This window comes from Muscardinus avellanarius (assembly GCF_963383645.1).
Source record: "Muscardinus avellanarius genome assembly, chromosome: 2".
Lineage (NCBI taxonomy): Eukaryota > Metazoa > Chordata > Mammalia > Rodentia > Gliridae > Muscardinus > Muscardinus avellanarius.
The window spans coordinates 37,085,266-37,113,217 of NC_137787.1; the positions used below are offsets into that span (position 1 = coordinate 37,085,266).

The following is a 27,952-nucleotide window of genomic DNA, read 5'->3' on the forward strand; positions in this document are numbered from 1 at the left end:
TTTAATAGTAAGTTTTCCAGCATTTCAACTTATCAAAAGAAGAAAAATGAAATCAACCCTATTATAAAACAAAACAGTTCTTGTTGCTAGAGCAACAGGTGGAGACCAGCTCACCATCCATCACTGATTCATCTGCTGGATAGGAGATTGGCGGATATACTCAAAGGTTTCTTTTCTGGTCTGTGAGTTCATGAGAACTTTCTAGTTGAATTCAAGTGTTCCTTGTGGCACAGGAAATACTAGTTTTTTCCTCAGTGTTAAAGCAAGATGGAGCATCTGTTTCTTTGTTCCATGTCTGTCCAGACATTGGCTTAAATAATTGTTGACAGCAATGAGGATGGACAAGATGTCTTCCTGTCTGCAGGCAGAAACATGTACCAGGTCTTAGAAAGATATCAGATTCACATCTTAGACCGTAGGAAGATGTCTAGATATGTGGCAGATATGTGTGATATTCCTAATGCCCTTTCTAGCCTATGTTTGAGGATAAATAAAAAGATAAACATGACATAATTCCTGGACTTCAACAGTTAGGATGCAAACATGAAAAACGGACCAAGGGCAGTATATTACACTATTTGTAATAAGAGGCAAAATTTTATTAATACTTTATGGAAACTAGGCCAAAGAGCCACTGCATTTTCAAAGAAGAAAGTACTCCTGCCCACGAGGAGCAGAGAAGGCTCTAAGGACAGACAAGGAAGCATTTGAGCCTGGGTTTTCAGGACATAGAATATCTACTAGAATATTCTGGTGGTAGGCAATACATGTCACTGGAAGAACATATTATACCTGAACTCAATTTTAAACTATTATGGCTCGATTACTTGCTAGTTGTATGGTCTCAGCAGATTACTTACTTCTCTGTGCTTCAGTTCTCTCAGCCCTAAAATAGGAACCATAACAGAATGCATCTTGGGAATTACTATGAGAATTAAATTATGTCATTCCAGCAAAGTCCCAAAATTACTGACTTACTAAGTTAGATATCTACTTCCTTATATTTTTATTATTTGTCTTCCTGTCACTGGACTGTATATACCATAGAGAGGAGATTTTTTTTCTCTTTTGTTCACAACTATACCTCATTCCCTAGCACAGTACAGTAGGCACACAGTAAATACTACCTTGTTCTTAAGGTGATAGACATGGGCCCTCGATGACAATGGTAGGGATGGAGAGGTTGGTAGAGAGGAAGGAAAAGCAAAGTCTATTCAAAGCCCCAATCCAGAATTCCCAGAAGAGCATTATGGCCATTCTTAGAGATGGGGAATCAGGAGCTCTTGGAGAAGGCTGAGAAGATGAATTCAGATGATGCATTCTGAATGTGAGGTCCAAAGGCAATGTAGAGGGAGGATGTCTGGCAGGCTGTGAATGATGCTAACTCAAGTCATTTCTTGGTCCAGCAAATACTTATCAGTCTCAACAATATGTAAGATACTATGTCTGCTTCTAAGGCCATAAAGTCAAGTAAAATAGGGTCTCTGCCCTGCAGCAATTCAGAGATGAGGAGACCACGATGGCAAGTTGGGAGGCAATTCAGTGGAGGTGCCAGTGGTGTCTAGGTATGGCTAAAGCTGCCAAGAGGGGAAAGAGAAAGAGAAGTGGGAGGAGGAGGAGGCAAAAGGGAAGAAAAAGAGAAGGAGGTTCAGGAAAGAACTTTGGTGTAGGCCCATTCCAAGGCACAGAGAGGGAGCACGTCAGAGTAGTGACAGGTAATATGCTGCGGGCAGCACATAAGCATTGGGAAATCTGAGCAACTGATAAGTGAAGGGACAAGGTCCCATGCCTTCGCCCATGCTGTTTCCTCTGTCCAGGACATCTTTCCCCAGATTCTTTGCCTACCACCTGCTTGTCATCTTTGGAAGCCTCCTATGGTCCTCCAAATCTGGGTGAGGTGCTCCGTGTTCCCATAACACCTGCACTTCACAAAGTCTACTTACCACCTGAGATGCTCTTCTCTATGTGTCTATCCCATTGGCTTGTGAGCAAACTGGGAGCAGGGATTATATCTTTTTTTAAAATTCTGTATCTTGCTGGGCGTGGTGGCGCACGCTTGTAATCCCCGCGCTTGGGAGGCTGAGACAGGAGGATCGCGCAGGTTCGAAGCTAGTCCCGCGTGCTGGCTTAGGAGACCCTGTTTCCAAATAAAAATGCAAAAATAGGTTTGGGAGTGTAGCCTGGATGTAGAAGGGCTTCCAGGAACCCCAGTACCACCAAAAAAAAAAAAAAAAAAAAAAAAAAAAAAAAAAAAAAATTCTGTATCTTTCTTACCAGGACTATGCTCAATACAAATTTGTTAAATGGATGAATGAACAGGTGGAATGCAGAAATGGATAAACAAATGGGTAGATGGAGAGATAAACAGGTAGGTGGATAGAACAACTCAGAACTCTCACCTTGGGACCAAGTTCTTCAGATGATTGCAGAGAGACTGTATATACCAGCTGCCTTTCTCCGCGTGCCAAAAGGACAAAGAACCTGGGATCATGGCCAGACCCACCAGGAAATCGACCTCAACGGGATTGCTATCCTGAAGGGAAGGGACTACGTCCTTAGAGAGCCAGATATCTGCTTCACTGAATATAGCAGATTCCTCTTTACCTTGACAGGCCTGGATGAAAAAGAGTTTAGGTTTGTGAACTAGCCCCGGGCACTGCTGGGCTGTGAAATGAGATATGATATTCTGAATAGGAATGAGGCAATCATCTGAAGAGTAGACAGCTCCCAATATCCCATGGGTCAGAATGCACAGCACAAAGCAATCTGCATCAGCGTGGCCCGGATGACTCTTAAAGTCCTGCAGTAGCTCATTCATGTCACTTTTAGTCACGTTATCAGCTTTGTGTACTGTGAACCCAAGCCACTGGAACACACGTGTCAGGCACTCTGGGGAAAAAGGGAAAGAAATGGGGACATACTGAAAACAAGCAAAGCAAAATAAAAGGAGGGCAATAAACAATATTAATAGTTATAAAAATAATACAGGTCAGTAGTAGAGCAACCTCCCATTCAATCCCCAGCCCTGAAAAACCAGTTGCACAGCAAGTAACCTGAAGCTTTGACATTTTTCACTTTCATGAAATCTTACAATGAACCTGCCTTCTCATAGAACCCATGGTTTCACCCAGTCCTGCCAGTGAGCAGTGACCGGGTCTATCCTGTTTGGTGAATAAGGAAGCTGAGGCCCTATGACTCTTCCTGGGTCACAGACCTAGTCAGAGCTAGTCTAGCTAGACCTATTTAGATAGTCTAGTTAGTCTAGTTAGATGTAGCTAGCTAGTCTACTTAGACCTAGTGTGGACCCAGAATGTCTTCCTCCTCTCAACCCACAGAGTTGTAGGAGCCAAGAGCCCATCTATCACTAGGCAGACTGGGACCTCCTCAGGGATACACAAGAGGCTCAGAAACATTTATGATAATATCCTTACATTTATATGGAAGACAACATTTATAGAAAGAAAACTGGAAGGTAGAAAAGGATTTTAAGATCCCCAACTAGCATTTGATACACTCTCCCAGACTTACCAGCATCCTTATGGGTCCCTCGTCTCTCTGCCTGCTTAGTGAATTTGTGATTGTTGATAATCACACAGTAGCCTCTGTGTTTCCGATCCATCCTATACGTATCTTCCCCCTTAAGTAAGAAGAGTTGGCAAACTCTGAGCAGGGACCCTTACTGTAGGATATTCAGTGTTTCTAACCTCCCCTAGTAGGTTCATTTTGAGAAAAAGCAGGGTATATCTGTGTGTGTGTATGTGTGTGTGTGTGTGTGTGTGTGTGTGTGTGTTTTACTGGGAATTCAACCCAGGGGCATTCTACCTCCAAGCTACACCCCTAGCCCTATTTTTAAAATGTTTATCTATCTATCTATCTATCTATCTATCATCTATCTATTTATTTATTCTTTTTTTGTGGTACTGGGGATTGAACCCAGGGGCATTGTACCTCTGAGCTATATACCCAGCTTAACTGTATCTTTTATTTTGAAACAGGGTCTCACTAAGTTGTGGAGGACTTCATTAAGTTGTTGAGACTGACCTGCAATCCTCCTGTCTCAGCCCCCCAAGTACTGAGATTACAAGCATGTGCCACCACTCCAGTTTTTTCTTCTCCCCGCCCCTCTCTCCTTTCTTTCTTTTCCTTTCTTTTTTTTTTCTTTTTTTTCCCAGTACTGGGGTTGGAATTCAGGGGCATTCTACCTCCAAGCTATACTCCCAGCCCTATTTTTTTTATTATTATTTTGAAATAGGGTCTCATTGAGTTTCAAAGGGCCTTACTAAGTAGCTGAGGCTGTCCAAGAACCAGGATCCTCTTGACTCAGCCTCCCAAATGCTGAGATTACAAGCATGCACCACCACTCTTGACTCTCATTTTTATTCTGAAACACAGTCTCACTAGGTTGCTGAGAATCTTTCTACTTGCTGAGGCTGTCATCAAACCTGTGATTCTCCTGCCTCAGTCTCCCAGGTACAAGTATTACAGGTGTGCACCACCACACCTGACTCAAGGTGTATCTCTTAATGTCAGTTTTGTGTATGTAGAGGGATACTTAAGATTGAGCCCAGAGGGTATTCTATTTCTGAGCTAACCACCAGTCCAATTTTATTTTTTATTTTTGCAGTAGGATCTTTCTAAATTCCTGAGGGTCTTGCTGAGACTGGCCTCAGATCTTCCATCCTCCTTCTCAGCCTCCCACACACTGAGATTAAAAAGGTGTGCCACCATGCCTGACTTAATGCCAGTTTTTTAAGCCATATTTGGTCTAAACCCCTAAAGGCTGGGGATGTAGCTCAAAGGGAAAGCTTGTGCTTAGCATGCACAAGGCCTTAGATTTAATCCCCAACACCAAAACAAAACCAAAAACTGATTACATAAATAAACCCTTGAAATATCTATGCCATATGATTTATAAAGTCACATGCAAAGTGTCCAAAGATTCTGAGTACCCTGCACTGCTAACTTAAGCTCTGAACACAATTTAAAAGATTCTTGGTAAGTCCTAGAACCCAGAAAAAAATTACAAATTTGCATTAAAGATCAACCACTTCCTTTCTTTCAGGAGCACACTTCTACTACCAGAGGCGCGTACTCAAGATCCTGGCCCTGCTTTGGAATTAACTGATTAATTCTAAGGTAGAATGTCAGGTCCTGATTAAAACTCAGGAGAATTGAATGGAGACTCTCAATTTTTACAATTAAGAAAATGTGTATTTTAACTTTGGCAAATCCAGGGTATGTACATGCAAATATATCTTTCTTTTAGGATTGGAAATGAGAAGAAAAGCTGGGCGTGGGGGCACACGCTTGTTATTCCAGCATTTGGGAGACTGAGACTGGAGGATCGTGGTTCGCAGACAGTCTCAGCTCCTTAGTGAAGCCCTTCACAACTCAGTGAGACACTGTTTCAAAATAAAGAATAAAGAATTGGGCAGAGGGTGTAGCTTGGAGGTCAAATGCCTCTGGGTTCCAGCCCCAGGCCCACCAAAAAAAAAAAAAGAAAGAAAGGAAGGAAGGAAGGAAGGAAGGAAGGAAGGAAGGAAGAAAGAAAGAAAGAAAGAAAGAAAGAAAGAAAGAAAGAAAGAAAGAAAGAAAGGAGAAGAGAAGGTGGATAAGGATTTAATGGAGCAACGAATATCGGTGATAGAGATTTTTTTAGATGGTAGGCTTCTGGAGTGATCTCATTCCTCTGCAAACTTAGAGATCTCTTATGTACCTTTATTTCTGGATACCATAAATCAGAGTAGAGATTTTTAAATATGTGCAATTATTTTTGAAACTATTGTAAACAGCATGCACTTACAGATTAGCAGCGTTGGCATTGGCAGAGGTACTGTGCAGCTAAAATGATCTGAAAACGTGCTATGTCTTTGATGCAAGCAGAAAAGTAGAGCTTCACATGATGAACAAAGAAATTTCCCCTCCAGAAACGACCCAAAGGGTGGACGTGCCTGAAAGAAAACCAGCAATAGTCCCACACTTGTGATCGTTAGAAAGGAAATGTGGGTGGATCACAGAGAGGAAGCAGCCAGGCAGAAAAGAAATGCGCTGAGCCCTCTAAGCCAGAAAGGGCTGGGCCCTGGGTATTGAGCCCCTAAAGAAACATGCAGACCTCTGTGCTGGCTCCGGAGCTCTGAGGGTCAGCAGAGGCGCCCGACATCTTCGTGGACACCGAGGCTGGAACACGATTTGTCGTTCTGTCACCTAGAAGGAAAGTACCCACATTCCTCAAATATCTTTCCCTAAACACTTAGAGTTCTGTCCTATTTCTCACACATATCTTCCCCACCCCTCGGCACTGGGTATTGAACCCAGGGTCATTCAATCTCTGAACTATACCCCTAGCCCTTTTTATTTTTTAGTTTGAAATACAGTCTTGCTAAGTTGCTAAGGGTCTCCATAAGTTGCTGAGGCTGGGCTCGAACCTGCAATCTTTCTGTCTCAGCCTCCCAAGGACTGGGGTTACAGGCATGTACCACCATGCCTGGCACCTTATTAATAATTTTGAATAGCTCCTAATTCTAAAGAATTGTTTTGCTCTCAAGGGACTCCCAAGACATAAATGTAGCCATTGTGCTCTTCATGACAGGAAAGGAGGGTGTCCTCACATTGCGTCTTGGTGTTTGGGTGGAAGACAACACCACTGGCAGAGAAGGGGTCAAGGGATCGGCTCAAGGGTTCCTCAAGTAGGACTAGGCTGTAAGATTTATCTTTCACTAGATATAAAGAAATCTGGGCAAACATTGAGAGGGAGAAAAATACAGAGACCTAATTTGGACAGGGCAAAGGGCAGTCTGCAACACTGAAATTATGCCTTTGTTACTGGCTGAGGGCCGTGCTGCTTGGAAGGGTCCTGCACACTCTGGTTTCTCCGATTAATAATCTAGCATGGAATAGAAGCCCAGGATAGGTTATTCATCACAAGACAATAACAAAAAAACATAATATGAAACTGTTTTCTTCTCTCACTCCTAGCAGGTTTGTGGTAGAAATCGCCAGGCTCTGCTGTCTGCAGCCAGGTTGGTTATCAAGTGAGGCTAAGGGTCAGTCTTCAGGGCTCAGCTCAGGCTGCGTGAGTCCAGGACTCTACAGTCCAGCGAACACAGCAAAATGGAGCCTCTGCAGTGGCTTTTGTGCCTTCTTCCTCACCTTGGGAAAAGGTCCCACTCAGGGGAAGCCACGCCTAAACCTGGAACTGCAGGCCTATGGGGCTGCAAGAAGCCGCCTTGTTCTTCAGCGCAGTGAACCGGTTGTCTGACCTCATGTGGTACACTCAGTAGGGCCAGGGCTTGGAAGGTGGGCTCTGCAGACACCGTGCTGGGTTCAAGTCCCAGCTCTGCTCCTTTCTAGCTGTGGTTTCTCCAGGAGAGGAGCAGACTTCATGGGTCTCGGTTTAAGGCAAGAATGCCATTAGTACCTGTCTCTGGGTAACCAGAGGATCCAATGAGCTACTCCCTGGAAATCCTCATAGAAGATTGCTCGGCACATAACTAGAGCAAGGGTAACAATCACCAAGCACCGTCACAACAGTAGGATTAGCCAAAAGGTGTGTCTTGGACTCTGACAGTTAAATTCCAGGACAAAATAAAGTGAGTAATAGGCTCTAATAAACTTCACATATCACAGATGCTATGGTCTGAATATGTGTCCCTCGAGGGCCCATCGTGAGTGAAGGCTTGGCTTGTGGGGTGGTGGTATCAGAAAGTGCTTTGGAAGCTTCGGGAGATGGGGTCTGACGGGAGGTCCTGGATCCTCAGAAGGCAGCTCTTGCAAGAGTTGTTATGAAAACCAAGTTTGGCCCTACCAAGTCCTCTCTCCGCTCCTGGCTCAAGATATAATGACTTACAGACAGGTGCCATGGCTCACACCCATAATCCCAGTACTTGGGAGGCTGAAACAGGAGGATCGCAAGTTTGGAGCCAGCCTTAGCAATTTAGCGAGATCCTCAGAAACTTAGTGTGATCCTGTTTCAAAATAAGAAATTTAAGCCGGGCGTGGTGGCGCACGCTTGTAATCCCCGCGCTTGAGAAGCAGAGACAGGAGGATCACACAGGTTCAAAGACGGCTGCGCTGGCTTAAGAGACCCTGTTTCCAAATAAAAAAATATAAAATAGGTCTGGGAGTGTAGCCCTAAGGTAGAAGGGCTTCCAGGAACCCCAGTACCACACACAAAAAAAAGAAATTTAAAAAGAGCTGGGGTTGTAGCCAGGAGGTTTAATCCCCAGTACCCCCCAAAATAAAAGTGAAATCACTTGCTATCTGCCATGACGTCACATAGCCAAGAACTGAGCAGATGCCAGAGCCCTGGAACCTCCCAAACTGGGAGACAAATAAGCCTTGTCTTATTGTTGTGCCTTACTTCAAGTGTTTTAAGTTAGGTAGACCCTCTTCTCCTCTTCTATGAGCCCCTGCAAACCCCTGAACATATATGGTTCGTCAAGCAATTTAAACATAAAAGTTATAAATTTCTACAATGTCCAGGATATTATAGCTTAGTTTAAAATACCGTTCCTAAGCCTGCTCTCCCACATTTCCTTTATTTATTTATTTATTTATTTATTTATTTATTTTGCAGATCTGGGGATGGAACACAGGGGCATTCAACCTCTGAGCTACACCCCCTGTCCTATTCCTTATTCTTTATTTTGAAACCAGGTCTCACTGAGTTGCAGAGGGCCTCACTAAGTAGCTGAGGCTGTCCGCGAACCGCGATCCTCCTGTCTCAGCCTCCCGAATGCTGGGATTACAAGCGTGAGCTACCACGCACGTATGGCTCCTCTATTTAATTAACAGTTAAAAGACAGCCCAGGCAAGAAACCCCACTGTCCTTGGGAGAGATGAGATGAAAACAGCAGCCCTGTTCACACACCCCCTGCTATCTCAACCCTCTACATCTGGGTAAACATACCATAAGAGGACGGACCCTGTTCCCATGTGAGTTGTATGCTTTATGGTTGCTTTCAAGTATACAAGTTATAAATATCAAGAATGTCCAGGCTGGTAAAATGACTAATGACCTTGTAACATGATGCTATATGAGGAGGGGGTTAACAAAATACGAGGCCTTTGTCATTATCTGCTGGGCAGAGGTGCTTGGGCCCAGGTTCGAACCTGTTAATAAAGTGTGGCTTTTCGGACGGACAATTGGCTTTGGACAGTTATTCTCGCCTGGTTACCATACAACATTATTTCTAAGTAGCCTGAGGCTGGTGTTTCATTATAATAACAAAATGTGAATGCAAGAGATTTAGCCCATTGGCAGATCCTGGACTAGTTTCTTAAGGTCGTGGTTTCTGGCCAGCGATTCTGGGCACTAAACACACCATTGCTGTGTCCCTCCCTCTTGCCTCTCTGCTCTGGACAACAGAAGCAGCCTCCGGAGCTGGGCTTGCACTCTGACGGACGGACTCTCATGCAGAGGAAGCGGGGAGCCTGCAGGACCCCTCAGAAGCAGCGCCTGCCTCGCACCTCAGCCAGTGCCAAAGCCCAACTCGCTACCTCTAGGGCTGCAGAGGGTCCTGCGTGTCCACGTGAGATCTCTGGACCTTTCTTTTCTCCCTCTCTTTTCTTCTCGGATGTTCCCTTGACTTCTCTGTACAGGACGGTCCTCAGACTACATATTCGGCTGTCTCTGTGGGGCTTCAGCCCCCCAGGGGTTCCTTGGCTCCCACAGGGGTGCCCTCTTTCTGAAGGGCGGAGGGAGGGCAGCTGCTGGAGTCTCCTGGATCTGCTCTGCTGGCTTTCAGAGCAGGAACCAGCCAGCCCGCTCACCGCAGAAAGCCTGCGACAGTCCACGCACTCGGCACGCCTGGAAGCACTGCAGGAAAGGATCTCCACTAATTCATAAACTGTCGGTTCCGAGGCGCCTTGAATTGCCTGGTATTTATCAAATATATCTACTCCTGCCTCACTAAGCCACGTTGTGAAAAGTGCATTAGAAACACCTACCTTTCCTCCCGGCGTGCACATTTTGCTGGGGAATCTTCTGTTGAGGGAAGAAGAGATGCATGACATGTAGGAAGTTCACAAGACTGGGTGACTGAAGAGGCTCAACCACTCTGGCCCTCTCCAGAAGAAACTCATGCCAAGGAACAAAGTAGAAAAGTATTTTAATATATCACTTTTTGTAACGAAGGGGAGAGAAGGTTTTTTTTAAAGTAAAAATAGGATAAAGAAAAAAATAAATTAAATTGGTTGTCGATGCAGAGGGGAAGAAGGGCAAGAACACAATAGAGACTCCATGGTTTTTATTTGGGGCCTAAACATTAAATTTTTTTAAATTTTATTTTCTTTGTGTGTTTGTGTAGTACTGGGGATGGAACCCAGGGGCTATACCCCTAGCCCTATTTTATTCTTTATTTTGTTACAGCGTCTCACAAGTTGCTGAGGCTGGCCATGAACCTGTGATCCTCCTGTCTTAACCTTCCAAGTACTGGGACTACAAGCTTGTAATTTTTTAAATTTATTTTTATTTTTATTTTTTGCGGTACTGGGGACAGAACCCATAGGCATTCTACCTCCAAGCAACACCCCCAGCCCTATTTTTTTTTAATTTGAAACAGGATCTCACTGAGTTGCAAAGGGCATCAGTAAGTAGCTGAGGCTGTCCGTGAACTGCAATTCTCCTTTCTCAGCCGAATGCTAGGATTACAACTGTGCGCCATCACACCTGGCTTATATTGTTAAATACAAAATTAAGACAAACTCAAGGATCCATCTTTTTGCATAATTCTCCCCACCCACTACTACCCGCCTCCACCTCCACCAGCCCTCAGCGTGGTGGCCGCACCAGGAGGCCTGTCACTGAGATGCCTCCCTGTTGAAACCCTAGGACTTCTTGACCACAGGGAAATGTGTTTGAGCCAGAATAAAGCTGCACGGATCACTTGCTCTTTTTGGTAGACAAGGCCGCCATGTTGGAAGCAGGACTTTTTGCTAGGGAGGGGCTCCTGGGCTGTGGCCAGGAGGGGTGTGTCCCCCAGCAGGTGTTGCAGATTCCAGCTGTTCTCTCTTCCCTGTTGCCACCAGCAAATAACAAGCTCATTCCTCCTCTCTGTTCCCCACCATTAATCTCTGAGCCCCAGCAGCCCAGCTCCTGCTTGGAAGCCAGCCTCACACGAACTGAAATCTCCAGGACGTGAACAAATAAACTACTTCTTCCTCTAAGCTTTGCATATCAGGTGTTTGGGTCACAGGGATGAGAATGCTGACTGAAACAAATGGGTACCAATTTCCAGTCAGGGAAGATGAATGGTGATGGAGACGGATGTACTTAACACAACAACGCATTTAATACTACTGAACTGTATATTTAGCAATAGTTAAGGTGTTAAATTTAATGTAATATGGATTTAATCATAATTGTTTTAACTTGTTAAGATGATAAGTTTTGTATATGTGCATATATCAATTTAAAAAATTTTAAATGGTAAGTCTTAAATATGTACAATTTACCACAACTAAAAAAGAATGAAAACCAAAAAAAAAAAAATGTATAAGGCCAAGATAATTTCATTGATGCCTACAGATGTTGGCAAAGTCTAACTACCCAAGTATGCTGGTAAGAAACAACCCTTAGGAAAGAATTTTAGCATCCCCAAAGCGCTTGTCACATTGTGAAAGGCAGACTATAGATCCTCCCAACATGTCCCCTCCACTCATCGTCAACTGCTCAGCCCTACAACTGGGTAGACCAGTTACAAAGTTTGCAGAGTCCCTTGATCATACATTATTAAGAATGTCAAAGCAATGACATCAGAATATTAAACAAAAGCATAGGGCTCTGTGCCACCCACAGATTGTACACACAGAAGCTGGACCATCTTATCCTAGAGGTAACAACAGGGGAACACTGCTGCAAAGCAACCAAGGGGTGTGCTAGAGGCCACTCAAACCAGTGAGTGAAGGCTAATTGTCAAATTTTCAGAAATCCACAACTTGGTGGGTAAAATATTGACTGCTAGAAATCAGGCATGGTGAAGACACAGAGCACCCTGAACTTCTTATACTGTGGACAGAGCCAAGAAAGCAGAAAGGGGCTGTCCTCTGGCTGGCTCAGCCCACATATGGACATCACCTGGATCTTGCTTTCATAAATTGTCATTGCTTTCATGAGACCATCAGGAAAAATAAATCTAGCTGCTTCTCTCCGCCTTGATTATACTGCCTAAAATTTATCTTTCCTTTTTGCACTGTTTGCTTATTTCTTATGCAGGCAGCCAAATCCAACCAGCTGGATCTAGGTGGGCTCTTTGGTTTGGCTGCCTGTAACAGTGAGAGTATTTACAGAAAAGGCTAAGATCAGACTCTCTCTCTCTCTCTCTCTCTCTCTCTCTCTCTCTCTCTCTCCTCTCTCCTCTCTCCTCTCTCCTCTCTCCTCTCTCCTCTCTCCTCTCTCTTATCTAGGTGCCATGGTTTATACCTGTAATCCCAGTACTGGGAACTTGAGACAGTGAGACAGAGAGATCATGGGTCAAGTCAAAACTCACAATTTAATGTTTCAAATTAAAAAAGAACTAGGGGAGCTGGGAGTGGTGGCCCATGCTACTTAGTGAGGCCCTTTGCAACTCAGTGAGACCCTGTTTCAAAATAAAGAATAAAAAATAGGGCTGGGGTGTAGCTCAGAGGTAGAATGCCCCTGGGTTCCACCCCCAGTACAACACAAAAATAAATGTAAAAAACAGCTTGCTCGCTGCCTCCCACCCTCCCCCTCTCTCTGCCTCCCCCCTCCCTTTCTTTTTAATGGAGATTGAGGTGGAATATAGAGCCAGTTGTTGTTAAACATTGACTAGCACACCATAAAATTTACCAGTAAGGCAGTCTGGAGGTTTTGAATGTCTGATCCAGAAAATACTTCTTTTTCTCCAGGTAATGATTCATTTTCCCTCGCTTCAGGAGATGTCGCTTCCTGAGCAGCTGAAAATAAAATTATAAAATCAAAAATCAGCCAAGAATTGTGGTGCATGCTTGTATGAGACAGGAAGATAGCAGGTTCCAGGCCAGCCTCAGCAACTTGGCAAAACTCTCCAAAACTTAGTAAGAGATGTTTTCAAAATAAAATTTTTTTTAAAAGGGCATGGGGTAGAGCTAATAGGTAGAATGCCCCTGGGTACAACCTCCTGTACCACTAAGTAAATAAATAAGAAAATGAATGAATAAATGAATATCACAAAACAAAATCATCTTCTGACTAGCAGGAATCGCAGACAATAAACCATCAAAAACTGTCATCAAAAGCAATTATTTAAAAGAGAATTATAGAGATGGGGCCCGGGTCGCGGGACTCTGGGCCCCAGACCGAACTGCGCATAGCACGCCAGACCCCTGGAGAAACCAGGCCAAGTAAGACGCTGGGTTCTGGGCTGGGGTCGCGGGCTGGGCACGCCAGATGGGGCCCGGGTCGCGGGACTCTGGGCCCCAGGCAGAACTGCGAGTAGCACGCCAGATCCCTGGAGAAACCAGGCCCAGTAAGACGCTGGGTTCTGGGCAGGGGTCGCGCGCGGCGCACAAAAGCCGGGGCCTGGGTCGCGGGACCCTGGGCCCCGGGCCGAACTGCGCGTAGCACGCCAGACCCCTGGAGAAACCAGACCCAGTAAGACGCTGGGTTATGGGCAGGGGTCGCGGGCTGGGCACGCCAGATGGGGCCCGGGTCGCGGGACTCTGGGCCCCAGGCCGAACTGCAAGTAGCACGCCAGACCCCTGGAGAAACAAGGCCCAGTAAGACGCTGGGTTCTGGGCGGGGGTCGAGTACAGGGCACGCCAGCCGGGGCCTGGATCGCGGGACTCTGGGTCCCGGCCGAACTGCGAGTAGCACGCCAGACCCCTGGAGAAACCGGGCCCAGAACAGAAAAAGATAAAGAAAAATATCGGAGAGGTGGTAAGAAAGCCGTTATGGATGCCAGGACACTGGAGATGCAGACAAAACTTATCTAAATGCACTGGAACTTATGGAAAAATTCGCCGTGAAAGAGGACTGCTATTTCTCTATATTGTTAAGAATCTCAGACATCACATATAAGGAGAGAGTTTAGCGGAGACCAAGGAGAAATGCGGTGTTGAAAGAGTTCTTCGCGATGGTGGTAGAGACTTGTATTCAGGAGAAGCAGAAACCGGATCTTACCAACTTTATTTTTTTGGAGAAATTACACCAAATGTCGAATGCTACCATCACGCATGCTTAGGAACACTGGACAACATTCAGAGTGGAAAAAGAGCCTGGGAAGGATTTGAAACGGTGGAGGCAGTGGCAATCCCAGTGGCCAATATTCGGGGGAGGCAGAGATCTGATACATTACAACTGGAACCTTTGAAATACTAACCACAGAGACAGTGATCGGAACCTGCTGAGGGGTTAGGCGGGCGCCGGGGCCAGTGGCCGACATCGGAGCTTGCTGTGAGGCAGGGCCACTACTGAGGCCTCCGTGGCCGGGATTGGAACCTGCAGAGGGGTTAGACCGATGCTGGGGCCAGCGAGGCCGGCATTGGAGCCTGCCATGATGCAAGGCTTGTGCTAGGGCCTCCGAGGTTGGGTCCGGAACTCGCTGAGGGGTTAGGCCGGTGCTGGGGTCAGCGAGGCCGGCATCGGAGCCTGCCGTGAGGCAAGGCCAGTGTTGGGGCCCCCGAGGATGGGACCGGAGCCTGCTGAGGGGTTAGGCCGGTGCTGGGGCCAGCGAGGCTGGCATCAGAGCCTGCCATGAGGCAAGGCCGGTACTTGGGCCTCCGAGGCCAGGATAAGAGCCTGCCGAGGGGTTAGGCCGGTGCTGGGGCCTCCGAGGCCAGGATAAGAGCCTGCTGAGGGGTTAGGCCGGTGCTGGGGCCAGCGAGGCCGGCATCGGAGCCTGCCTTGAGGCAAGGCCGGTACTGGGGCCTCCGAGGCCAGGACAAGAGCCTGCCGAGGGGTTAGGCCGGTGCTGGGGCCAGCGAGGCCGGCATCGGAGCCTGCCTTGAGGCATGACCAGTGCTGGGGCCTCCGAGGCCGGGATCGGAGCCTGCCGAGGGGTTAGGCCGCTGCTGGGGCCAGCGAGGCCGGCATCGGAGCCTGCCTTGAGGCAAGGCCGGTACTGGGGCCTCTGAGGCCGGGATCGGAGCCTGCCGAGGGGTTAGGCCGCTGCTGGGGCCAGTGAGGCCGGCATCGGAGCCTGCCGTGAGGCAAGGCCGGTACTGGGGCCTCCGAGGCCAGGATAAGAGCCTGCTGAGGGGTTAGGCCGGTGCTGGGGCCAGCGAGGCCGGCATCGGAGCCTGCCTTGAGGCAAGGCCGGTACTGGGGCCTCGAGGCCAGGATAAGAGCCTGCCGAGGGGTTAGGCCGGTGCTGGGGCCAGCGAGGCCGGCATCGGAGCCTGCCGTGAGGCAAGGCCGGTACTGGGGCCTCCGAGGCCAGGATAAGAGCTTGCCGAGGGGTTAGGCCGGTGCTGGGGCCAGCGAGGCCGGCATCGGAGCCTGCCTTGAGGCATGACCAGTGCTGGGGCCTCCGAGGTCGGGATCGGAGCCTGCTGAGGGGTTAGGCCGGTGCTGGGGCCAGCGAGGCCGGCATCGGAGCCTGCCGTGAGGCAAGGCCGGTACTGGGGCCTCCGAGGCCAGGATAAGAGCCTGCCAAGGGGCTAGGCCGGTGCTGGGGCCAGCGAGGCCGGCATCGGAGCCTGCCTTGAGGCATGACCAGTGCTGGGGCCTCCGAGGCCGGGATCGGAGCCTGCCGAGGGGTTAGGCCGCTGCTGGGGCCAGCGAGGCCGGCATCGGAGCCTGCCGTGAGGCAAGGCCAGTACTGGGGCCTCCGAGGCCAGGACAAGAGCCTGCCGAGGGGTTAGGCCGGTGCTGGGGCCAGCGAGGCCGGCATCGGAGCCTGCCTCGAGGCATGACCAGTGCTGGGGCCTCCGAGGCTGGGATCGGAGCCTGCCGAGGGGTTAGGCCGCTGCTGGGGCCAGCGAGGCCGGCATCGGAGCCTGCCGTGAGGCAAGGCTGGTACTGGGGCCTCCGAGGCCAGGATAAGAGCCTGCCGAGGGGTTAGGCCAGTGCTGGGGCCAGTGAGTCCGGCATCGGAGCCTGCCTTGAGGCAAGGCCGGTACTGGGGCCTCTAGGCCAGGATAAGAGCCTGCCGAGGGGTTAGGCCGGTGCTGGGGCCAGTGAGGCCGGCATCGGAGCCTGCCGTGAGGCAAGGCCAGTACTGGGGCCTCCGAGGCCAGGATAAGAGCTTGCTGAGGGGTTAGGCCGGTGCTGGGGCCAGCGAGGCCGGTATCGGAGCCTGCCGTAAGGCAAGGCCAGTACTGGGGCCTCCGAGGCCAGGATAAGAGCCTGCCAAGGGGTTAGGCCGGTGCTGGGGCCAGCGAGGCCGGCATCGGAGCCTGCCTTGAGGCATGACCAGTGCTGGGGCCTCCGAGGCCGGGATCGGAGCCTGCCGAGGGGTTAGGCCGCTGCTGGGGCCAGCGAGGCCGGCATCGGAGCCTGCCGTGAGGCAAGGCCAGTACTGGGGCCTCCGAGGCCAGGACAAGAGCCTGCCGAGGGGTTAGGCCGGTGCTGGGGCCAGCGAGGCCGGCATCGGAGCCTGCCGTGAGGCAAGGCCGGTACTGGGGCCTCCGAGGCCAGTATAAGAGCTTGCCGAGGGGTTAGGCCGGTGCTGGAGCCAACGAGGCCGGCAGCGGAGCCTCCCGTGAGGCATGACCAGTGCTGGGGCCTCCGAGGCCGGGATCGGAGCATGCCGAGGGGTTAGGCCGGTGCTGGGGCCAGCGAGGCCAGCATCGGAGCCTGCCGTGAGGCAAGGCCAGTACTGGGGCCTCCGAGGCCAGGATAAGAGCCTTCCAAGGGGTTAGGCCGGTGCTGGGGCCAGCGAGGCCGGCATCGGAGCCTGCCGTGAGGCAAGGCCGGTACTGGGGCCTCCGAGGCCAGGACAAGAGCCTGCCGAGGGTTTAGGCCGGTGCTGGGGCCAGCGAGGCCGGCATCGGAGCCTGCCTTGAGGCAAGGCCAGTACTGGGGCCTCTGAGGCCGGGATCGGAGCCTGCCGAGGGGTTAGGCCGCTGCTGGGGCCAGTGAGGCCGGCATCGGAGCCTGCCGTGAGGCAAGGCCGGTACTGATGCCTCCGAGGCCAGGATAAGAGCCTGCTGAGGGGTTAGGCCGGTGCTGGGGCCAGCGAGGCCGGCATCGGAGCCTACCTTGAGGCAAGGCCGGTACTGGGGCCTCCGAGGCCAGGATAAGAGCTTGCCGAGAGGTTAGGCCGGTGCTGGGGCCAACGAGGCCGGCAGCGGAGCCTGCCGTGAGGCATGACCAGTCCTGGGGCCTCCGAGGCCGGGATCGGAGCATGCCGAGGGGTTAGGCCGGTGCTGGGACCAGCGAGGCCGGCATCGGAGCCTGCCGTGAGGCAAGGCCGGTACTGGGGCCTCCGAGGCCAGGATAAGAGCCTGCCGTGAGGCAAGGCCGGTACTGGGGCCTCCGAGGCCAGGATAAGAGCCTGCCGAGGGGTTAGGCCGGTGCTGGGGCCAGTGAGGCCGGCATCGGAGCCTGCCATGAGGCAAGGCCGGTACTGGGGCCTCTGAGGCCAGGATAAGAGCCTGTCAAGGGGTTAGGCCGGTGCTGGGGCCAGTGAGGCCGGCATCGGAGCCTGCCTTGAGGCATTACCAGTGCTGGGGCCTCCGAGACCGGGATTGGAATCCTGCCAAGGGGTTAGACCGGTGCAGGGGCCAATGGTCAGCATCGGAGCCTGGCGTTAGGCAAGTTCACTCCTGCGGCCTCCAAGGTCGGGACCAAAGCCAGCTTAGGGGTTTGACCGGTTCAGGGGCCAGCGAGACCAGAACTGGGTCCTCCCATGAGGCAAGGCCGCTGCGTGAGCCAGCGAGGTCTGGATCAGTCCACTGAGTAGCCAGGCCACTACTGGGACCATCAAGAGTGGGATTGGTACTTGCAACGCAGCATGCACAGAGAAATATCGCAGAAAATATAAATCAGACGCTTCTCTTAATCAGCAATAACTAGGAGGAAAAGGGCAACAGGAAGAGGTTGAGCTATAGAAAGGGCCCTATAGTGAAGCAACTAATGTGATCAATCAGAGGGTATGTAATACTGGAGGACGGAGCCTCTTTAAAATGCAGGAGGTACATAAACAAATGTATCAAAGTAAATCACCAAAGAAGTGTGGGATGGAGGGAGGGGGAGGGAATGGGACGGGGGCTGGAGGAGGGCTAATTGGATGATGTGTGCTTGTATATCCTCTCAAGTCTTGTACTCCAATGTGATTGATATATGACTACAATGCACCAATTTAAAAAATAAATTAATTAAAAAAAAAAATAAAAAATAAAAGAGAATTATAAATTTACAATGGCATTCACTGTACCCATAAAAGTGTAAACTTGCCAGGCGTGGTGGCGCACGCTTGTAATCCCTGCGCTTGGGAGGCTGAGATAGGAGAATCGCACAGGTTTGAAGCCAGCCTCAGCTACTTAGTGAGACCCTGTTTCCAAATGAAATATAAAATGGGTCTGGGAGTATAGCCTGGAGGTAGAAAGCTTCTGGGTTCCACCTTCAGTACCACCAAAAAAAAAAAAAAAAAGTGTAAGTTTATAAATTAGTTTTATTGTCATTATTATTTCATTGTTATGTGTTCTTTTTTCTGTTTTCGTTATTATAATTTTACTAGCCCCTAAAAACTATTATATTTTACCAAATACCATTTCAGAATTTATGTGGACTTCTATAATACTACTAATAAAAATGAGATAGGTATATCTCCATTACATTCATGGAAAATGTCTACTATATTAGGTGGAAAAAAGCAAGTTAAAATATGATTAGCATGGCCTCATTTATATTGCATATATTGTTTCTATACAGAAGAAAATCTAAAACAATACATTCCTCAGAGAAAACAGTGTTTTCTCTGAGGAATGGGGAGACAATGGAGGAAAGAGAAGAGAAAGACTTTTACTTTCTACATTCTATACTGTTTTCACTATTTGAATTTTTATTTAATTTCATTATAATTACAGATATCATTTTAATACCTAATTTGAAATTCTTTTGTGCTTGACAACCTTTCACCTTAAAGCACAATTAGGCACAAACTCAAGGCTGTGGAAAGCCAATATTAAAATATTAATAAAGGCTGACATCCAAAAGAAGTCATACACTTGTAGGTTTCAAAGCTCAGCCCTCAAGAAATCATCGAGGCAAAGGTGAGCATGAGCTACACAGAAACCAGTTCCCACGTCGCAGAGTCCAGCATTTTCCGACCTCCTCACCTGCCCTGTGCCTACTGTGGCTGGGAGGCGTTACGGAAAACAACGATATGACCGGATAAGACGCAGCGTTCAGAGTTCAGGGAGGCTTCCTGACACTTTCCAGACCAACTTCCTGCTTTTTGTTTGTCATTCTTACCTGATACCTTGACGGTAAGAACTGTATTTATCACAACTTTTATTTAAATTATACATTTATTTATCGCTTTCTCTATTGCTTGATAAATGTATTGTTTGGTTATCATTTGAGAATTTATAAATTTAACAACCGTATATTTTGTTCCTCACTTCGTTTTGTCTTTACCGAACTCTTAGAAGTTTCCTGTTAAGTAGTTTTTGCTTTCTAAGGAAGTTTGCACACAAGGTCGTTCACTGAACTAAATTATGAGTGTGGCAGAAGAGCTTCCTGAAGCTATTCAGAAGTTCTTAAGTATAGCTTTTATTTAACACTGGAGAAAAGGACTCAGAAATACATAAACATTTAACATTTTGACACATGAGAAGCAGCTGGGTGTGATTTCTATCCCGTGTTTCTACCTTTATTTAACATCACAGCAAAACTACCTTTATAAGACAGATGAAAAAAAAAAAAAAGGAAGAAAAGATCTCTGATAATTTCAGGGAAATGAAAGTCTCTGTGACTCCCTTCCTGACAAGCACGGTCACGACTGCAGCGTGTACTGAAGGCTTCCTCCACACCAGACATGCGCTTCATAGGAATGAGCCCATTCAATCCTACCAAAACATGCACAGTGCTATTATTAAGCCCACTCTAGAGATGGAAAAAGTGAGACTCAGAAAGGCTAAGGAAGGGGCCACAAAGTGGAATCCTGGCAGCATGACCCCAGAGACCCCATTCTGAACCCCATGGTCCCTTCTTTCTTATGTTATTCCATTTTTAACAATTTGCTGTTAAAAGCATGAGCTAGCTAAATAACTGTTCTATTCATTTGTCTAAGACTACTTTCCCACACAGGAAAATAAGGCCCAAGAGAGCGGGAGCTTTGCTGTGTAACTTGTTCTACCTCCAGCTTATAAAACAGTGCTTGAGCCAAAGTATGAATTCGATAAACATGTACTGAGTAAGTGAATGCAGAGATTTGTGGCTTTCTTAAGACAATAATATGACAACAGTAGGTAAACGTCACACACTGCCAGTTGGTTTAAGGCTTTATGGTATGGTGAAGATAAGCAAGAACAAGCTACATACCCTTCTCTCTTTTATAGTTCTCTATCTTTCTCATAAGGCAAGGTACAGTGTTTTTGAGGGTGTCCTCCAATAATGTCAGATTATCTTCATCAATTTCATCTTGTTGCTCCAGAAATTCCAATATCTCTAGACAAGTCTATAAGAGAACCAGTGGAGTCATTTTTACTTATTACTGAACTCCCATTCACCTGTTAAACACTCCATGCATGGACACTGGCCCCAGGTTTTGCAATGAAAAATAAGGGGTAATGTCTGCCCTCAAGGAGCTCAACAGTATTGGAAAGAGGAATTACCAAGCCAATCTCTCTATAATCTATATTATTCCGGGTACCAAATATATGCAACTTTCTACACACCAGGCACAGGACTTGTGTATATTATCTTCAAAACAATACGTAGTAGATACTGTTATAATCTCCACTATAAAGATGAAATCACTGAAATACAGAGAGGTGCAGTAATTTGCTCAGGGTCACAGAGCCAATAAATGACAGAGCTAGTGCTACCTGATGTCAAAGTTTGTCTTTTTTAATATACCTTTATTGGTGCATTGTAATAATAAGTCATAGTGAAATTCAAAGCAATACATTCATGTGTGCACACAGCACTTGGTGTATTTCTCTCCACAACATTTGTCTTAACAGCCAGTGGACTATATTGCCTCTAACTCAGCCACAAGTGATATAGTTGATTAGGGAACTGGCGAAGAGGAACCCCAAAGAAATGAAGGGGAAAATATTTGGAAAGAATTTCATATTTGGCATTTTATTCTTATTTATTTATTTAGTGGTACTGGGGGTGGAACCCAGAGGCTTTCTACCTCCAGGCTATACTCCCAGACCTTTTTTATATTTTATTTGGAAACAGGGTCTCACTAAGTTGCTGAAAGCCTCACTAAGTAGCTGAGGCTGGCTTTGAACTCGTGCAATCCTCCTGTCTCAGCCTCCCAAGTGCGGGGATTACAAGTGTACACCACCACGCCCGGCTTAATATTTGGCATTTTAAAAGAAAAAATACACAAAGTTTTCCTGAAGAAGGTATTACAAATTGGCTATTTTTATGGTTATTATTGTTATCATCATCATCATCATTATATTATGTTCCTGGGAATTGAGTCAAGGGGCATTCCCCCTCATATATGCATTTCTAGCCCTTTTAATTTTTATTATTTATTATTTATTTATTTATTTATTTTGTGGCACCAGGGGCTAACCCCAGGAGCATTCTACCTTTGACCTACTCCCCCCAGGCCTATATTATTTTTTGTATTGGAACAGGGTCTCACTAAGTTGCTGAGAGCCTCACAAAGTTGCTAAGGTTAGCCACAAATCTGGGATCCTCCAGTCTCTGCCTCGCAAGCACTGGGATTACAAGCATGTGCCAATGTGCCTGGCTTTTATTTTTTATTTTAAAACAAGGTTTAAGTTATCATGCACTGGCCTAGAAATGGCTAACATTACTTTAACACTGAATAATCTCTTTAGTCATTAATTAACTTCTCAAAATATTAATCTGGCTATAAAAACTATAAGCAAAATTGTATTATAGCCAACAGAAAACAGAAATTAGAGAGAAAACCTCTGAATACCATCTAACTGCAAACATATGCACTGGCCAGTGAGATCTGGGAACCAAGGCTCAAATTCCCATGGTGAATAGTCTAAAGTTTATAAAGGGAACCCGGTGTAGTACTGCATGCCTATGAACCCAGTACTGAGACAGGAGGATTAAAAGTTAAAATCCAGCCTCAAGAACTTAGCAAGGCCTTTAGAAACTTAATGAGATCCTGTTTCAAAAGAAAAAATCAGCTGGGCATGGTGGCACACGCTTGTAATCTCAGCATTCAGAAGGCTGAGACCAGAGGATTGCGGTTCACGAACAGCCTCAACTACTTAGTGAGGCTCTTTACAACTCAGTGAGACTCTGTTTCAAAAGTAAAAGGACAGGCCGGGCGTGGTGGCGCACGTTTGTAATCCCCGCGCTTGGGAGGCTGAGACAGGAGGATCGAGCAGGTTCGAAGCCAGCCTCAGCTGGCTTAAGAGACCCTGTCTCCAAATAAAATATAAAATAGGTCTGGGAGTGTAGCCCAGAGGTAGAGGGCCCCTGGGTTCCATTCCCAGTTCCACAAAAAAAAAAAAAAAAAAGTAAAAGGACTAAAAAATTAGGGCTAGGGGTGGAGCTCAGAGGTAGAATGCCCCTGAGTTCCATCCCCAGTACCGCAAAAAAAAAAAAAAAAAAAAAGAAGGAAGGAAAGAAAAGAGGGCTGAGAGCGTAGCTTGTAGATAGAACTTTCCTAGGTTAAGTCCTCAGAGGAAGGAGAGAAAGACAGACAAAGAGAGAGAACAAAAGAAAAGATAATTGAGCAGTAAGGGAAGGAGAAGGATAAAGCAGTAACATAAAGAAGAAAAAGGACAGAGAGAGAGAGAGAGAGAGTTAGTTTTCAAACAAGGCACTCAAAATACAAATGACCTGAAGAAAGACCAAAGTTTCAAAGTCATAACTGGTTTCTGTCCTCATTTGGTCGAATAAGAGAGAATCACTTTTTAAGAAATTCCATAGATGGATAGGAGAACCAAAAAAAGCTAAGGAGCTTGCATGGCCCCTGCAGCCCAGCACTCCAGCTAGGAGGGAATAAAACAGGAGGGGAGACGGGAAGCAGGAGATGCCTCCCCAACTAATCAGCTAATCAGCTGGGCAAACAGGTTGCAAGAAATTCTCTACCCACACCCTACGAGGATCTACTGCAATGTGTGAACACTGAGATCTCTCAGAATCCCGACACTGAAATTTGTGTCTTGACAACAGCCTACCAGGAGAAAAAGGAACCAAGACATGATTTCCAAAAACAACGATGGAAAAGTTTATACTCTGTAAAAAAATTTATTAGATGTTTGGTAATGACTGTTACACACACACACACACACACACACACACACACACACACACAACTTAAACAGAATCTATTAGTTTAAGAACACCTCAAACACACCAGGAAAAGTCCCAAAGTTCTTTTGTTTCTTCTGTAAAAGCTAGTGGGTTTGGGTGTGGCTTCCTCCACATCCAACCAGCTGTGCTGGTGACCATGCTGAGAACGTTCAGGTCTCTCAGAAGTGTGCAGGCTACTATGCTTAAGTGTGCACAAAAGCTATAAAAGCAGAAGTCCAGAACATCCTACAAGGTCATTTTTGACCAGAGGCGATGGCACCACCTGGAATCCCAGTAGCTAGCAGGGCTGGGGCTGGAAGATCATACATTCAAACCCAGCTTGAGCAATTCAGCAAAACCCCGTCTCAAAAAAAGAAAAAAAGATAAGATAATTTTGTTCCATGAAAAGACCATATGAACTGAGAACCTTGCCCTTTCCGCTGAGGGGTGTTTGGGTCCTCCTTCAGTGGCTGTAATGTCTCCTGTGATATCTTTTGTGATTGCAATAGCAGATCATGCAGCCCCAGTAAGCCTGGGTGAGAAACTCCTCTGGGCTGCTTAGAGGCTGTCCTCTGTGTACTTCAGAAGGCTGGCCTGATCTCAAAGTCCAATACAGATAAACCCCCATTATCTGAGGCACAGAGCTCAGCCATGATTCTGACATGAGGGATCAGAATTCCTGGAGAGGAAACAGATCATCTGAACCAAGAAGGAAGTGCAGTTTTCCTGGACCCGACCAGGTCCCTGCCAGCGCTGAACACATAAGACTTTTCCTTGTACTGTGGGCCTGAGGAAACAGCCGAAGCCATGTGGCTGCCTGAGCATGGGCCTTTCTTGATCGAAAAGCTAACTGAGCAGGGAGAAAAATGTCTGGAACGATTCTGACCATGAAAGGGATCCTGCAGGAACACACACCTTCAGACAGGTCTAGGATCTGGGCAACCCAAACAGAAAGAACACATCCCGGGTTTTCTTAGTGGAAAGCCGCCACCATGTGGCATTGAGCACATCAGGGGCTCTAGCAAACGCCCCTCTCACCTCTCCCTCCCCACCCCGCTTTGCCCAGAGTAAGGATTCAAGAGGTCTCATTTTATTTACACACTAGGCACGGAAAAACTTGGGAGAAGCCCCAAGTTGGGGGAGACGAGGATGTTATCAGAATCTCCCGCAGAGCTTCCCAAACTGCAAGAATCTCCTCCGGGCTGGGCGTGGTGGCGCACACTTGTCATCCCTGCGCTTGGGAGGCTGAGACAGGAGGATTGCACAGGTTCAAAGCCAGCCTCAGCTACTTAGTGAAGCTTTCAGCAACTTAGTGAGACCCTGTTTTCGAATAAAATATAAAAAAGGTCTGGGAGTATAGCCCGGAGGTAGAAAGCCTCTGGGTTCCACCCCCAATACCACCAAAAAAAAAAAAAAAAAAAGAATCTCCTCCGGTGTTGACAAATTCTGCATTTAAAGTAAAATGCTCTCAGTTTAGCAGGTAGTTGATCTGCATCGCTGCAAATATGAGCACTGAAATGCCCTGGCAGCCACAGGATACCTTTACAGTGCTTTCTATATAATAAAAAATTAGCTAAAGAAAAAATCTCCAATCTTTGAATTCTCCAAGAACTCTTGAAATATGTTTGTGTGTGTGTGTGTGTATATATATATAGATGTAGATATACTTATAGAATAAGGACCAAATGTGAATTAAAAGAGAGAAGAGGGAGTGTCACCTATAACAGCTGCATGCTCTACCAATGCAGACACTTCATCTCGAAAACCATGGGGAGAGAATGGGTATGACACGTGCAAAATAATATTCCAACAATTTTTAATAATCTTATTGGTGATAGAAGTATGAATATTGATTTTTTTGGCGGTACTGGTGATAGAACCCAGGGACAGTCTACCTCTGAGCTACACCCCCCCCCCGACCTATTTTTTATTCTTTATTTTGAAACAGAGTCTCACTAAGTTGCAGAGGGCCTCACTAAGTAGCTGAGGCTGGCTGCAAACTGAGATCTTTCCATCTCAGCCTCCCAGGTCCTGGGATTACAAGTGTGCGCCACCACACCCAGCTTAGTATTGATGTTTTGATACCATCATATTTTTGAAATGGAATAAAAGAAGATTATATAACATTCTAATTCTGTCATCTTCTTTGCCCTGAGAGCCAGGATTCTCAGTTGTGGAGAAAAGGAGATACAAGTAAATATAGAAGACATTAAGTAAAACGGAGGAGACTTGAATTTGAACTGAAAATAGAAGTGTGAATTCATGTGAGAGTTTACATCAAAACAAAAATTCTCATATATATGTGCATGCCCGCACGCGCGCGCGCGCGCACGCACACACACACACACACACACACACACACACACACACACTTTCCTAGCTCTATTGTCCTTTGGGGGAAACAACAACAGTAACCCAGGAGCAATTATTCACCCAGAAGCAATGAGCATCCTCAGCAGCTAGTTTGTGGTCTTGAAATAGTTTTTAATTAAAAGAAACCAGGACTTAGAAAAAGGAAGTATTCTAGGGCTAGGCAGGAAGTTTATAAATTGAGCTTGAGATGTAATTCTATGGTAGAACACTGGCCCAGCAAGTGCAAAGGCCTGGGTTCCATTCCTAATATTGCGACAAACAAACAAACTAAAAAACAAGGCTACAGGCAGCTTTCTGTGAAAGAGAAAGGGAGGATCCCCACCCTGCCGCCCGTGCTGTCCACCTGTGTGTTCACCCCCATCACTGAGCACCCTGTGGGAACAGATTCTGCAAGTTCCCACTATATAATAATGGGCAAGACTCAGCCCCAGCCCCACAGGATTCACAGACAATATTGGGACAAAGAAAACCCAAGAGGGAGAGTAGGAGGTGACTAATCAGAAGAACACAAGAGGCTGAGATCCCTCAGGGCTCTAAAAGAAATGAAAGAAGTCAGCCAGGCACGGCGGCGCACTCCTGTGATGGCAGCGCTTGGGACTGAGACAAGAGGATCACAGGCTCCTCCACACCCTCAGCTGAAGTTAAGGAACACAGAATTCCCGCCTGACCACTGTCACCACCGCCACATGTCCTGTACTCCAGACAATTATTATATCAAAACACAGTGGCTGTCAGCAATAGCATTTACTACAAAGTTTCAGTGCCAAGTATAGGCCTTCTGCTCAGGCAGATTGCACATTATTTCTTTGAATCCAACAGTTCTTGAAGGAAGCGGTATGACTATCCACAGTTTGATAAACAAGGAAGACAGAGTCAGGATTCAATCACTTGCCCATATCACAGGGTAGTAGCAAGAACCGAGCCTGGTGCTGCCTCCCTCAAAACCACACCTCCCCAGAGCCCTCCCTACATCTTCCTAACAGCATGAAGACGGTGTGCGCCAGACCCGTGCTGCAGGCCCACTCACCATTTTGGTGTTTGAAATCTTGCCTCTCAGAAGGAACTTGATGTGGTGCAAGTTTTCTGAGCTGATGCTTTCTGACAGTTCATAGAGCAGGTGTCTAAGGCACACATCCAAAAAGACAAATGAAGCCTTACATTTGCAGAGGACACGAAGTAGATCAAGGGCTTTCACACATGTTACTGTCATTTGGATGATTGACATGAGGAGTGGACAATTATACTTCTCATTCTATAGATTCAAAAATGAAAACTTTAATCCTCTAAGTAACCTTTTTCTCTCTCTCTGTGTGTGTGTGTGTGTGTGTGTGTGTGTGTGTGTGTGTGTGTTGGGAATTGCACCCAAGAGTGTTATACTCTCAGCCATTTTTTTTACTATTTCGAAACAGGGGCTCAGTAAGTTGCTGAGACTGTCCTCAAACCTGAAATTCTCCTGTCTCAGCCTCCCAAGTGCTGGGATTACAGGTGTGCTCCACTGGGCTTCATGTTGCTTACTTGACTCCAAGTGTTTATATCTACTAAGATCCCTGGCTGTAAATAGATACACCAGAGAAAACTGTGGAAAGAAGCTAGAGACCAAGAAAAGCCTCATGGGCTTCCTGGACCTGGGAGAGCAAGAAGCTAAACAAAGGGGGCTGCCCACCCACGCCCAGAGCTGGGTCAGGAGCTTGCTGGCCTCCAGAGCCACTGAATTCCTCAGCAACAGAGATCGAGCATTCTCCTGACTTAGATTCTCCTGACTTAAAATCTCAAGCAGGCAGAAAAGAAGGAGCCCTCAGCTCCAACTTCCTTTCAAAGCCCAAAGGCCAGAATGCCCACTAGATGGAGCCCTCCGTCCTTCCCACCAACCCCTGCTCACCTGAACAGAGATACCCTCCTCTGGGTGGGCAGCAAGCCCTCCACCTGCTCTTTGGTGTAGCCTATGAGGGACAGCAGGCAGATCTGCCTGATGGTGTACAGGAGTTCCGCCAGGAGGAAAGGGTCTTTTTCACTCAGCAGCTCCGCTGCCAGGAGATGATCAAAGAGATGCAAGGCTGAGCTGGACGCCTCCAGCTTCCTGTGGGAGACCAGGCCTACGCAGAGGAACTTCAGGCCCTCCACGTCTTGGCTCCCCAGGGCCGAATCAATCCTCTGAAGCTTCTCTCGAAAGTCTCCTTCACTGTTCCCGCCTGGACTGGAGTCCAGATCTTGACCTTGGGATGTCAT

General features: G+C 47.3%; 1 protein-coding gene across 1 annotated transcript; it reads right to left on the bottom strand.

Moving 5' to 3' along the window:
* Positions 1 to 201: 201 nt before the first annotated feature.
* Positions 202 to 27,952, bottom strand: CASP10 (caspase 10; the record flags this gene model as incomplete). The annotated part of the gene is made up of 12 exons (XM_080689349.1): positions 202 to 358; positions 2,400 to 2,889; positions 3,529 to 3,637; positions 6,113 to 6,204; positions 6,609 to 6,732; positions 9,499 to 9,985; positions 12,164 to 12,264; positions 12,809 to 12,915; positions 19,873 to 19,953; positions 20,429 to 20,564; positions 26,754 to 26,847; positions 27,606 to 27,952. 12 exons carry the CDS (start codon positions 27,950 to 27,952, stop codon positions 202 to 204), a joined length of 2,325 nt encoding a protein of 774 aa, XP_080545475.1.